Source organism: Pristiophorus japonicus, chromosome 13 (assembly GCF_044704955.1).
Source record: "Pristiophorus japonicus isolate sPriJap1 chromosome 13, sPriJap1.hap1, whole genome shotgun sequence".
NCBI classification, from domain to species: Eukaryota; Metazoa; Chordata; class Chondrichthyes; family Pristiophoridae; genus Pristiophorus; species Pristiophorus japonicus.
The window spans coordinates 192244804-192259524 of NC_091989.1; the positions used below are offsets into that span (position 1 = coordinate 192244804).

Sequence of the window (14721 nt, forward strand, 5' to 3'; positions counted from 1 at the left end):
TAGAAGCAGACTGTTTCCAGTGGTTGAGGTACCTAGAACAAGGGTCCATAGATACAAGATTAAATGAAAGCGAGCAAGAGATACTTCGTTACAGAGAATCGTGAGGCTGTAGAATTCATTTCCAGGGTTAGTGGTTGAAACAAATTCAAGATTAGATTGGAGAGGTGGATGAAGGAAAAGGGATTGAATGGATTTGGGAACAGGATGAGTAATTGTGATTATCTGCTCTCATGGAGGGTAAACACTGGCATAGACTGGTTGAGCCGAATGGCCTGTTTCCGTTTTGTGACTTCTATGTATTTCATCGTGGAGAACATCACGAGTAAACCCAATCCTGTTCTCGCTCTCTCTCTCATACATACACACACATTCTAGCAGGAGCCAGTGGATACCTGCTGATTCTCCACCCCCTCGCACACACCATACAGGCGGAGACTTTCAATTCTGCATGGTTCAGTCACTCGCTTCCTTTACCAACACAGCCACTGGGGTTGCTACATTTTCCTACATTGGAACTGAATGCCGCTTTAGACCTTAGAGGTTCAAACTATTGATTTACTTACAATTTTCTGAAATGCAGGAATCCAATGTCTTTGTCATAGCTACTGCCAGCTCTGTGCTGGAATGATGTCTTACAGATTCGTCTGCTAACCTCACAAGAGCCTGAGCAAGAGCATCCAGGCCACCGACTTTACAAAAGTAGTCCTGTACATATGCTTAAGGGAAAGTAAAAGAAATAATAAGTGCAGTTGCAGTATAGTAACTCTGGAGGGTAATATTAGAACTCATCAAGCTGACTGATGTCAGTGTTGGGGAAAAGAACATCTTCTACTTTTCATACCCCGTCTCAGGAGCAAAGCAGTTTCAGGGCAGCTATGGCATGCGTCTGATGTGCATTTAAAATTGTTTACTTTATCCAGAAAGCTCTCTCGGGTCAGGTGCAGCACAGGTTAGATGCAGGGTAAAGTGCCCTGTACACTGTCCCATCAACCACTCCCAGGTCAGGTATGGTGTTGGTTCATCACAAGGAAAAACCTTTCTACTCTGCCCCAACAACATTTTTTTAGAGGAAATAGAATCCATTGAGATTGCGTCACGATCTTAATGTAATAAGCTGTAATAATGTAATATGTCATGTCTATCTGTTTTCTGCGGAGCCGAGTAGCGCCGCCAAACCCGCCCCAAAGGGAAGTGGAGCGTGCGACAGTGTGCACTTCCTGTGAGGGGCGGTAACCGCAATTTTGCGACGAGGGTGGGATGTCCACGCCGGCAGCAGGAAGTCCGCGTACCCTCAGTTACCGACCCCAAACAGGGCGAAAGCCAGTTTTGCCCCTAAAGAGTGTCTCAGAGGTCCCCCTTTAAACTCACCCTCAAAAGTGCAGCCTTCACAGCACCAGCATAACATTTCGATTCCAGTTATCTTTACAAGCTGTCTGAGTGAGGCTGACAAGCAGCGCTGAGTTACGAGCAGCTTTGTACCGTTGACTCAAGATGGCCCAAACTTACTTCAGCCACCTCACCGGTTAGATTTCAAATTGCTACACTCTTAATAGCAGGTCCTGCATCAAATCACGTGCCCACTGCCACATGGATGTGTTCATGGTGGCTGTAACTTAAGGGGGAAGGTAGGGTGAAGTATACTCAATAATATATTTGGTACTCGGATTGCACTAAAGTTGTGCAGTTAAGATGCCCCCTGATCAAGGTTACAAGCAGACCAATTTCAAGCAGACCAATTTTCAAACAGCCTCTTCTGACAGCCAGTGGGTAGCACCCTTGACTCTCAGGCAGTAGGTCGTGGGTTCAAGTCCCACTCCAGAGACTCAAGCACAAAAATCTAGGCTGACACTCCAGTGCAGTACTGAGGGAGCGCTGCACTGTCGCCGTTTTTCGGATGAGACGTTAAACCCGAGGTCTCATGTGCACTATTTTGAAGAAGAGCAGGGGAATTATCTCCGGTGTCCTGGGCGAATATTTATCCCTCAATCAACATCACTAAAACAGATTATCTAGTCATTATTACCTTGCTGTTTGTGGAAGCTTGCTGTGCACAAATTGGCTGCCACGTTTCCTACATTACAACAGCAACTACACTTCAAAAAGTACTTAATTGTCTGTAAAGCGTCCGGTGGTCGTGAAAGACACTGTAGAAATGTCCGTTGTTTAATACTCTGTGAGTTCCTGGTTCTGGGGTGTGAGGCAGAGCAAATCGGAGTGGAGACCCATTGTGACGGGATTCCACCCACTTTGCACTTTCTGCAGGCATTTTCTGAGGTATCCACCAGACAAGAGTGACATCAAAACACCTCCCGTGATATTTTCCTGAAATTTGCCTGGCAGACATCCAAAAAACCAAGACACAGAGACAGTGGACCTTAGAGGCTATGACTAGCTATTTCAGATTGGAGGATTTGAAAAGGGGCTGCCAGCAACCACTTCAGACCCGTAGAAGGGTTTTGACAGCAGCCAGAAGGCTGAGTGTCTGGTGAGAATTTGCACGGTTGCAGGCGGCAACACACAATTTCCATCCCCCAGCATGGGTCGCCCAGCCATTCACGGGGCATTTCCGGGTTAAGACCTGGCCACACAAATGAGCTGAACTCAGAAATGTATGAAGCTGAATTCTAATGGAGTGGGGGGATGGGGAGGGGGGAGGGGAGGAACAGTGACCCCTCTGTCTCGTTACATATTAGATCATATTATACATATGCAGAAAACCATCTCATACAGTCAGATACTTACAGTTGTTAGCAACTGTGAGTCCAATAAATGCACAAATGGGCCGGATTACTTCTTGCCTGATGCATTTCTGCAGGCAGTCTTTTGCAAATGGGAAGGCTGTTATACACAGTCTCTGGTTCTCTTCTGTAACAGTTACACACAGATCAGTGCATGTGACACCACAGAAACACAGATCAATTCAACAGTATTCAAATTCCCTTTTTTAAGCCAGTTTTCTCCCCTCCCCCTCTCCTAAAGATGATGACTCATGCGATGGTAGTTTCATCGGCATTGAGTGCCCTCTGGTGCCTTTTCCATGCAGCTCTTCCTTGTCAGCCTCGACACTGAGTGATGGCGGGGTGAGGGGGGGGGGGGGGGGGGAGGGGTATTCAACTGTCACGGACATCTTGGCTGAGCCGATTCTGTCCTCAACCAATCAGCAGACACGCAATTTTTCTGGGAAGATTTACTAGATGACAATTGGCAGTGGGAACCCTGATTGGTTTTATTTCTCTCTGCCTAGCTGAGGGATATTGAGGGTAATCGCAATGCTTTGCTGCTATCCCACATCAGACCAACTAACTCAAATCGTTTATTTTAATTTTTCCTGCCACGGCTTGCTCAAACGAGGCAATCGTTTTGCAGATTTATTGAGAAGTACGATTTTCTCAAAGGCCTCGGTGCAGAACATTCCCCCTACATAAAGTAAAAACATTATGTATTTAACTGCAATGAGCACCTCCTACTTAAAGAGCAAATCATTCTAGCTGTTTGAATAAAATCAAAGCATGCTGCCCCTTGGCTCAGTGGGTAAATGTACCACGAGGTGTAGCTGTACTGTGCAGACAAACATAGTCCCAGACCCGGTCTGTGTTGAGTTAGCTGTCACAGCCAGCATGCTACCATTGTCCTATGCATCAGTGAGCTACGGAGAGAGGGGAAAATAAACCAGAGTTATTGCTGCTGAACTTTATCCAATGACCACCAACTGGAAATGCACATTTTGTCAGCTTGGATCTGGCTGTGATTTTCCTCAGTCAAATAACCTGCCGATAATCACTAGCTAGACACACACATGAAAAATGACCACATTTAGGCAATATACCCACGAGCGGGGCAGGTGAATCTGTAACCAGAAATTTGTGAAGAATTCCGAATGACACAACGGTCTTCATAAAAAGATAGTAATGCAGTAATTAAAATAAATATCGTTCCCCTTTTAATCATTATACAAATATTTTAGAGAAAAAAACTTCAATATAACAAAGCCACATCTGAAAGAGGTAAAAATTAAATACCATTTTGTGGATTGTTGACACAAGCACAGAGAGTACTCCCAATGGATGACCACAACTCGTAGTACTGACCAATGTTTTCATGTACGATTTTCTTGTCCGACATTGGAAAACTAGTTCTGGTGAAAAGTAAAAAGAAAATCAAAATGTAAACCTACACTGAAGAAACTGTTAATGCTTTAAGAGACACTGTGGGTAATTTTCACCTTCACTAATTGGGCAGTAAACTGACAAAGTGGATCGCCCACCTGTTATACAACCTACCTGATTTTCACTGCTATGGATTTGGAAATTCGACAGGTTTTATAACAGATGGGCAATATACTTTGCCAATCGGTGAAGGTAAAGATTAGCCCCATTTAGTCCAGTGCTGGAAACACTGCAACTTTCCAAATTGAGGGGTTTTTCCCAAATAGATGCTAAACATTGTCGAGCACCTCTGTACACATCACATGCAAACGTATATTCACTGGCTAGGACTATTCTCTCACCAATTGTCTCCCACCCTCTCCTGGTGGTATCAGCTCCTTGTTAGGGGTCCAGCTCTACAGATGCCTGCTGCTCACCTGCATGCCATCCTAGAGGCCAATGCTCACTGCTGATCTTTAAGTTACTGTAGTGTCCTTACACTTTACTATAAATTCACACGAGGCACATTCTGCAGACAAGGTCACTCTGTGACCTGAACCTTTATTCCCAGGACCAAGGAGTGTTGACCCTGCGTGGGACCTCCCTTTATATACCTGGATGACCAGGTGAGGAGTGTCTCCCACAAGTTCACCCCCTGTGGTCAAGGTGTGCATTTCTTATGTGTATACAGTGTGCAGTGTTGTTACATGAAGGTTACAGTTACATGAAGGTTACATACATGACATCACCTCCCCCACAACGTCTTATGGGGTCAAAGATGAAGTCTTTCAGGCGGTCGATGCTCTCTCGTGGAGCACCGCAGTTGGGGCTCTGGCTGTTGAGCCTTGGCATGCGTCTCTGTCACCTGTGGTGATTCCGGCCTGTCCGGGCTGGCCGCAGGGACTGTGCATGCTGCTAAAAGTTCTTGTTGCTCGTTCACTGGCGGTGGTGTGGGCAACATCTCATGATCTTCCTGGGTGTCCATGCTGAACCTTTTTTTTACTTGATCCAGATGCTTGCAGCATATCTGTCCATTATTAAGTCTGACCACTATGACCCTAGTCCCCTCTTTGCCAATTACAGTACCCTCAAGCCACTTGGGCCCCAAAGCATGATTAAGAACAAATACAGGGTTATCGCTTTCTATACATCTCTCCTTTGAGTTACGGTCATGGCTCTCATTTTGGGGCTGGGGCTTGCCCTTAACAATGTCTGACAGGACTGGATGAATGAGGGACAGCCGAGTTTTAAGTGTACGTTTCATGAGTAGTTCCGCGGGCGGGGCTCCTGTGAGCGAATGCGGTCGGGACCTATAGGCCAGCAGGAGGCGCGATAGGCGGCATTGAATCCGAAGCATGCCCTGTTTTATGATTTGGACCGCACATTCCGCCTGGCCATTGGAAGCCGGCTTGAACAGTGCTGTCCTGACATGTTTGATGCCATTACCCGACATGAACTCCCGGAATTCATAGCTAGTGAAACACTGGCCGTTGTCGCTAACTAGGATGTCTGGCAAGCCGTGGGTCGCAAAAACCGCACGCAGACTCTCCACTGTGGTGGATGTCGTGCACGAATTCAATATGATGCACTCGATCCATTTCAAGTACGCATCAACAATAATGAGGAACATTTTTCCCATGAACGGACCCGCGTAGTCTACGTGAATACGTGACCATGGCCTGGTGGGCCAGGGCCACGGCCTGAGTGGGGCCTCCCTGGGGGCATTGCCCAGCTGGGCACACATCGTGCACCTGCGAACACAGTGTTCCAGGTCTGAGTCAATTCCCGACCACCATACATGTGACCGGGCAATGGCCTTCATTAGCACGATGTCTGGGTGCTCACTGTGGAGTTCCATGATGAATGCTTCCCTTCCCTTCTGGGGCATGACTACCCGGCAGTCGACTTGGAGGGAGAGCTCATCCATCCGTCTGTGAAACGGTCTGACCTCCTCGGGGCATGCTCCGTGTGCGGGCGCCCAATCCCCAGTCAGGACAAATTTCTTGATCAAGGATAGGAGGGGATCTCTATTGGTCTAGATTTTCATCTGGCGGGCTGTGATGGGAGAGCCTGCGCTGTCAAAGGCATCAAGGATAGACAGAAAGGAAAAGGAGGCGGGGTAGCGTTGCTGGTTAAAGAGGAAATTAATGCAATTGTAAGGAAGGAAATTAGCTTGGATGATGTGGAATCGGTGTGGGTGGAGCTACGGAATACCAAAGAGCAGAAAACGCCAGTGGGAGTTGTGTACAGGCCACCAAATAGTAGTAGTGAGGTTGGGGACAGCATCAAACAAGAAATAAGGGATGTGTGCAATAAAGGTACAGCAGTAATCATGGGTGACTTTATTCTACATATTGATTGGGCTAACCTAATTGGTAGCAATGCGGTGGAGGAGGATTTCCTAGAGTGTATTAGGGATGGTTTTCTGGACCAATATGTCGAGCAGCCAACCAGAGAGCTGGCCATCCTAGACTGGGTGATGTGTAATGAGAAGGGACTAATTAGCAATCTTGTTGTGCGAGGCCCCTTGGGGATGAGTGACCATAATATGGTAGAATTCTTTATTAAGATGGAGAGTGATAAAGTTAATTCAGAAACTAGGGTCCTGAACCTAAGGAAAGATAACTTTGGTGCTATGAGGTGCGAATTGGCTAGATTAGACTGGCAAATGATACTTAAAAAGTACGGTAGATAGGCAATGGCAAACCTTTAAAGATCATATGGACAAACTTCAACAATTGTACATCCCTGTCTGGAGTAAAAATAAAACGGGGAAGGTGGCTCAACTGTGGCTAACAAGGGAAATTAAGGATAGTGTTAAATCCAAGGAAGAGGCATATAAATTAGCCAGAAAAAGTAGCAAGCCAGAGGACTGGGAGAAATTAGAATACAGCAGAGGAGGACAAAGGGATTAATTAAGAGGGGGGAAATAGAATACGAAAGGAAGCTTGCCGGAAACATAAAAAATGACTGCAAAAGCTTCTATAGATATATGAAGAAGAAAAGATTAGTGATGACAAATGTAGGTCCCTTGCAGTTGGATTCGGGTGAATTTATAATGGGGAACCAATTGAACAAGTACTTTGGTTCTGTCTTCACAAAGGAAGTCACAAGTAACCTTCCGGATGTACCAGGGGTCCGAAGGTCTAGTGAGAAGGAGGAACTGAAGGATATGCTTATTAGGCGGGAAATTGTGTTAGGGAAATTGACGGGATTGAAGGCCGATAAATCCCCAGGGCCTGGTAGTCTGCATTCCAGAGTACTTAAGGAAGTGGCCCTAGAAATAGTGGATGCATTGGTGATAATTTTCAACAGTCTATCGACTCTGGATCAGTTCCTATGGACTGGAGGGTTGCTAATGTAACACCACTTTTTAAAAAAGGAGGGAGAGAGAAAACGGGTAATTATAGACCAGTTAGCCTGACATCAATAGTGGGGAAAATGTTGGAATCAATAGAAGCACATTTGGAAAGCAGTGATAGGATTGGTCCAAGTCAGTATGAATTTATGAAAGGGAAATCATGCTTGACAAATCTTCTGGAATTTTTTGAGGATGTAACTTGTAGAGTAGACAAGGAAGAACCAGTGGATGTGGTGTATTTGGACTTTCAAAAGGCTTTTGACAAGGTCCCACACAAGAGATTGGTGAGCAAAATCAAAGCACATGGTATTGGGGGTAATGTACTGACGTGGATAGAGAACTGGTTGGCAGACAGGAAGCAGAGAGTCGGGATTAACGAGTCCTTTTCGGAATGGCAGGCAGTGACTAGTGGAGTGCCGCAGGGCTCGGTGCTGGGACCCCAGCTCTTTACAATATATATTAATGATTTGGATGATGGAATTGAGTGTAATATCTCCAAGTTTGCAGATGACACTAAACTGGGTGGCGGTGTGAGCTGTGAGGAGGACGCTAAGAGGCTGCAGGGTGACTTGGACAGGTTAGGTGAGTGGGCAAATACATGGCAGATGCAGTATAATGTGGATAAATGTGAGGTTATCCACTTTGGGGGCAAAAAGGCAGAATATTATCTGAATGGCGGCAGATTAGGAAAAGGGGAGGTGCAGCGAGACCTGGGTGTCATGATTCATCAGTCATTGAAGGTTGGCATGCAGGTACAGCAGGCGGTGAAGAAGGCAAATGGTATGTTGGCCTTCAGAGCAAGAAGATTTGAGTATAGGAGCAAGGAAGTCTTACTGCAGTTGTACAGGGCCTTGGTGAGGCCCCATCTGGAATATTGCGTTCAGTTTTGGTCTTCTAATCTGAGGAAGGATGTTTTTGCTATTGAGGAAGTGCAGCAAAGGTTCACCGGACTGATTTCTGGGATGGCAGGACTAACATATGAGGAAAGACTGGATCGACTGGGCCTGTATTCACTGGAGTTTAGAAGGATGAGAGGGGATCTCATAGTAACATATAAAATTCTGACGGGACTGGACAGGTTAGATGCAGGAAGAATGTTCCCGATGTTGGGGAAGTCCAGAAGCAGGGGACATAGACTTAGGATAAGGGGTAGTAAGACTTCCCTGCTCCTATACTCAAATCCTCTTGCTCTGAAGGCCAACATACCATTTGCCTTCTTCACCGCCTGCTGTACCTGCATGCCATTTAGTACTGAGATGAGGAGGAACTTCTTCACTCAGAGAGTTGTTAACCTGTGGAATTCCCTCCCGCAGAGAGTTGTTGATGCCAGTTAATTGGATATATTCAAGAGGGAGTTAGATATGGCACTTGCGGCTAAAGGGATAAAGGGGTATGGAGAGAAAGCAGGAACGGGGTACTGAAGGAATGATCAGCCAGGGTGGTGCAGGCTCGAAGGGCCGCTACTCCTGCACCTATTTTCTATGTTTCTATCAACAGCCATGACCATCTCAGCGCTTTGCTCCGCTGCCCCCTCGGTGGTGGCTAGTGGAAGCCTGCTGAGCGCGTCAGTGCAATTTCCAGTGCCTGGCCGGTGCCGTATGGTGTAGTCATATGCAGCCAACGTGAGAGCCCATCGCTGTATGCGAGCTGACGCATTGGCATTGACAGCTTTGCTGTCTAACAACAGGGATGTTAACGGTTTGTGGTCCGTTTCTAACTCGAACCTTCTGCCAAAAAGGTACTGGCGCATCTTTTTCACCTCGTAGACACATGCGAGTGCTTCCTTTTCAACCATCCCATATCCCCTTTCTGCTTGGGAGAGCGACCTGGAGGCATAAGCCACAGGTTGGAGTTGGCCCTCATCGTTACTGTGCTGCAACACGCACCCAACCCCATAGGATGATGCATCACATGTCAAAACCAATTTCTTACAGGGGTTGTACAGGGTCAACAGCTTAATAGAACAAAGCAGGTTCTGCGCCCGATTGAAAGCCCGTTCCTGACAGTCCCCCCAAAACCAATTGCAACCCTTAGGCAGGAGCACGTGTAGCGGCTCCAACAATGTGCTTAAGTTCGGCAGAATGTTCCCGAAATAGTTCAAGAGTCCCAGAAATGAACGCATCTCCGATGTGTTGCCGGGCCTGGGCGCACAACGAATCGCCTCCGTTTTGGCCAAAAAATCGCCAAAAAAATCGACCTATGGAGCCAAAAACACACACTTGGACTTCTTTAGTCGCAGGCCTACCCGGTCCAGTTGGCGTAGCACCTCCTCCAGGTTGTGGAGGTGTTCCTCGGTGTCTCGACCCATGATAAGGATGTCGTCCTGAAATACGATTGTTCCAGGGATGGATTTGAGCAGGCTTTCCATGTTCCTTTGAAAGATAGCGGCCGCTGATCGAACGCCAAACGGACACCTGTTGTAGACAAACAGCTCCTTGTGCGTGGTGATGGTGGTCAGTAGCTTGGATTCTTCGGCCAGTTCCTGGGTCATGTAGGCTAAAGTGAGGTCCAACTTAGTGAACAGCTTGCCGCCTGCCAGCGTGGCAAAAAGTTCCTCCGCTCTCGGAAGCGGGTATTGGTCTTGTAGTGGCACTCGGTTGATAGTGGCCTTGTAGTTGCCACGGATCCTGACCGAGCCATCCGTTTTTAGGTCAGGGACGATGGGGCTTGCCTAGTCACTGAATTCAACCGGCAAAATTATGCCCTCTCTTAGCAACCTGTCCAACACACTCTCAATTTTCTCCCGCATCACATATGGCACAGCTCTGGCTTTGTGGTGCAGTGGTCTAGCGTCCGGGGTGATGTGTATCACTACTCTGGTACCTTTGAAAGTCCTGACACCAGGTTGAAATAGTGACTCAAATTTCTGTAGGACCTGTGAGCATGAACTTCGCTCCACAGATGAAATGGCGTGCACATCCCCCCATTTCCAGTTCATCTCGGCTAGCCAGCTCCTCCCCAAAAGCACGGGACCATTTCCCGGGACAATCCAGAGTGGCAGGCAGCCGGTTCTCTGATCCATTATGTGTGACCACCAACATTGCACTGCCTAGCACTGGGATGATCTCTTTGGTGTACGTCCGTAACTGCATGTCAATGCATTCTAGTTTGGGTCTGCTAGTTTTGAGTGGCCATAGTTTCTCGAATTGTTGGACACTCATAAGTGACTGGCTGGCCCGTGTCCAGCTCCATGCGTACCGGGATGCCGTTTAATAGGACTTTCATCATGATAGGTGGCGTTTTGGTATATGAGCTGTGGATGTTTGCCTCATGAACCTGCTGAACTTCAGCGTCCATTGCTTTGTCCCAAGCATCAACCTGCCTTGCAGATCCCTCTTCTAGTTCATCTACCTCGTAAATTAGCCTCGCTGCGGGCTTCCTGCACATTCTGGCTAAATGTCCACTGAAGTTACAATTTCTACAGATAAATTGTTGAAACCTACAGGTTTTTGCAGCATGTCTGCCCCCGCACCTCCAGCATGAGCGGAGATTGTTGTGAACAAAAGAGCTTTTACCAGGTATTCCTCTCTGATTGTCTCTTTGATTATTCTTGAGCACTCTGTTAATGGGTGTCAATGGCCCCATCCCAGGACGCATTGTCCACTGTGATGGTGTCAATGTCCGTTCAACCTGCCATTGTCTCTGTTGTGGACCCACTCTAGAGTCTGTTGCTGCCTGGGTGGTGTCGAATTGCCCTTGCCTGCCTGCGGGGTTCTGAGTCGCGTTTACAATGTTAACTCCCTGATCCATCGCCACGTTGGAAGCAGAGTTGCACGCGTATATTATCTTGGTTTCCTCCTCCCCCGCCATGAAGGTCTGAGCCATCACGCCGCCGCTTCCAAGGTCAAGTGCTTGGTCTCAATTAGCTTTCTGAAAATCCCGGCATGACCAATGCCCTCAATGAAGAAATCCCTTAACATCTCCCCCCTGCAGGCGTCTGTGAACTTACAGAGGCTGGCCAAGCGCCGAAGGTCCACAACAAAGTCCGGTATGCTCTGTCCTTCCCGACGTCGGTGTGTATAGAATCGGTGTCGGGCCATGTGTATACTACTTGCTGGTTTGAGGTGCGCACCGATCAGTTTGCTGAGCTCTTCAAAGGTTTTGTCCGCTGGCTTCTCGGGTGCGAGCAGGTCTTTCATCAGTGCGTATGTCTTAGGTCTACAACTGGTCAGTATATGTGCCCTTCGCTTGTCAGCCGCTGCATCTCCCAGCCAGTCCTTCGTGACAAAGCTCTGCTGGAGCCTCTCAACGAAATCATCCCAGTCCTCACCAACACAGTACCATTCATCTGTGCTACCGGTGGCCATTCTTGTGAGTCGTTGATTCCTGTTTCTCGTCGCCAAATGCAGTGTCCTTGCACACTACTATAAATTCACACGAGACACATTCTGCCGACAAGGTCACTCTGTGACCTGAACCTTTATTCACAGGACCAAGAAGTGCAGACCCTGCGTGGGACCTCCCTTTATATACCTGGATGACCAGGTGAGGAGTGTCTCCCACAAGTTCACCCCCTGTGGTCAAGGTGTGCATTTCTGAGGTGTATACAGTATGCAGTGTTGTTACATGAAGGTTACAGTTACATGAAGATTACATACATGACAATTACTGTCAGCAGGGTCAGAAGAGCACAGCAAATCCTGCCTTCAGCAGCAGGGCTCACTGTACAGTAATCAGCAACAGAAGCTGTAGACGATTTCGCCTCCCTAACCCAGAACCAACTGAAGCACCCTTACCACTGCCCCTGCTGAATTCAGCTGACCCAGCACAGACCAGAGATCAAAGCTAGGACCTTCCTAGTCAGAATGGCTCACTAGTTAACTGCTAAGCAAGTGTCTGCCAAGTGGTCAATGGGGCGCATGTAGCCAATAACTCCTGGCAAACTTTCCCTCAATGCCCAGGCATCTCAGTCCTATTTGCATTTATATTTCCTTTCCTCTAGATTGTCCCATTTGGATTTTGTGGGCTAGAGGTTTTGGGAATAACTGTCTCACTGATCAATAAATCCTAAATTAGAACACTAAGATCGATTAGTATCAGTGACTTAAGACATATGCAAATTAATGGAAAGATAAATTCTAATTTTATACACGGCCCCATGGTACAGCCCATGAAGACAAAAGATTGGATAACTCTGTGCTGAGCCATTGGGGCATCTGCTGACTAGTTTTAACAACTAGCGTTTATATAGTGCCTTTAGCATAGTAAAATATCCTAAGGCGCTTGAAATTTGAACCTCGTGTTTTTTTTATGAACTAAATGTTGTTGGTTTAATAACAAATGTACTATTAGACTGGTTAACAACCACATATGGCCTCAATGTAGATGGTTGTTCGTATCTCATTAGCCCATGTTTCACATACAGAATAATAGATATATTGAAGGGAAAGAGATATTCACCATTGCCAGATGTGCCTTCAGCTGCCTGGGTCTTAAGCTGTGGAATTCCTTCCCTAAAACTCTCCGCCTCTGTCTCCTCCTTTAAGATGCTCCTTAAAACCTCCCTTTTCATCTGTCTGAATATCTCATGTGACTCAGTGTCAAATTTTGTTGAGGTTTTACTACATTAAAGGTGCTGTATAAATGCAAGTTGGTGCCGTTGTAAGTTGGGGTTCTGGAAGAGTTACAGGGTGCAGAGGAGATTTACAAGAATGTTGCCTGGACTGGCTATGGCTATGAGGAAAGATTGGAGCTGCTGGGTCTGGAACAGAGAATGCTGAGGGGAGACCTGATTGAGGTGCATAAAATTATGAGGAGCGTGGATAGAGTGGATAGGAAGGACCTGTTTCCCTTGGCAGAGGGGTCAACAATCAGGGGCATAGATTTAAAGTAATTGGGGGGAGGTTTAGAGGTGATATATGGGGAAATTTCTTCACCCAGAGGATAGTGGGGGTCTGGAACTCACTACCTGAAAGGGTGGTAGAGGCAGAAACCCTCACCACATTTAAAAGATACTTGGATGTGCATTTATAGTGCTATAACCCACAGGGCTACGGATCAAGAGCTGGAAAATGGGATTAGGCTGGATAGCTCTTGGTCGGCCGGCACAGACATGGTGGGCTTTAATGGTCTCCTTTCGTGCTGTAAATTTCTATGATAAATCTCCTCTGTACCCTTTCCAGTGCAATCACATCTTTCCTGTAATGTGGTGACCAGAACTGCACGCAGTACTCCAGCTGCGATGTAACCAGTTTTTATACAGTTCAAGCATAACCTCCTTGCTCTTGTATTCCATGCCTCGAATTATAAAGGCAAGTATTCCATATGCCTTCTTAAGCATCTTATTTACCTGGCCTGCCACGTTCAAGGATCTGTGGACATGCACTCCAAAGTCCCTTTGTTCCTCTACACTTTTCAGTGTCGTACCATTTCAGGTGTATTCCCTTGCCTTGTTAGATCTCCCCAAATGCATTACCTTTCACTTATCCGGATTGAATTTTGTTTTCAACTGTTCTACCCACCTGGCCAGTACATTGATATCTTCCTGCAGTCCACAGCTTTCTTCTTCATTATCAACCACACAACCTATTTTAGTGTCATCTGCAAACTTCTTAATCATACCCCCAACATTCAAGTCCAAGTCATTGATATATACCAGCACGGAGCCCTGTGGAACCCCACTGGATACAGCCTTCCAGTCACAAAAACACCCATCAACCATTACCTTTTGCTTCCTGCCACCGAGCCAAATTTGGATCCAACTTGCCACTTTGCCCTGGATCCCATGGGCTTTTACTTTCGTGACCAGTCTGCCATGTGGGACCTTATCAAAAGCTTTGCTAAAATCCATATACACATCATACGCACTGCCCTCATCGACCCTCCTGGTTACCTCCTCGAAAAATTCAATCAAGTTAGTCAGACACGCCCTTCTCTTAACAAATCCATGCTGACTGTCCTTGATTAATCCGTGTCTTTCCAAATTAAGATTTATCCTGTCCCTCAGGATTTTTCCAATATTTTCCCCACCACTGAGGTTAGGCTGACTGGCTTGTAATTACTCAATGGCCCCTGTAACTGATCAGTCCGCTGATAATCTATCAGGGCTCACATATGAATATTATCCATTTGGGCCAGATACTAGACATCAGTAGCTGTCGAGCCAACCCTATCAAGGTGTCACTACTATCAGGAGAGAAAATTCACCATGGAGATTTCCAACCTTTTGTACCTTAATTGTCACCCAAGCGCCAAATGTTCACCACCATGGTTCCA

The 14721-nt window shown here is 46.8% G+C and overlaps 1 protein-coding gene across 14 annotated transcripts in view; it reads right to left on the reverse strand.

Annotated features, from left to right (window-relative positions):
* The window catches only part of terb1 (telomere repeat binding bouquet formation protein 1), a 235388-nt gene that overhangs the window by 163281 nt on the left and 57386 nt on the right, over positions 1-14721 (reverse strand). For 13 of the 14 annotated variants that reach the window (XR_011596397.1, XR_011596396.1, XM_070898307.1 and 10 more), the window contains 3 exons: positions 4020-4135; positions 2743-2865; positions 564-716 (listed from right to left, as the gene is read on the reverse strand). Coding sequence is in view for 12 of the 14 variants with exons in the window: in XM_070898307.1 (XP_070754408.1) it covers positions 564-716; positions 2743-2865; positions 4020-4135 (392 nt within the window). In the remaining 2 variants the exon portion in view is untranslated. The remainder of the gene's footprint in view (positions 1-563; positions 717-2742; positions 2866-4019; positions 4136-14721) is intronic. The other variant, XM_070898304.1, reaches the window with a different exon arrangement.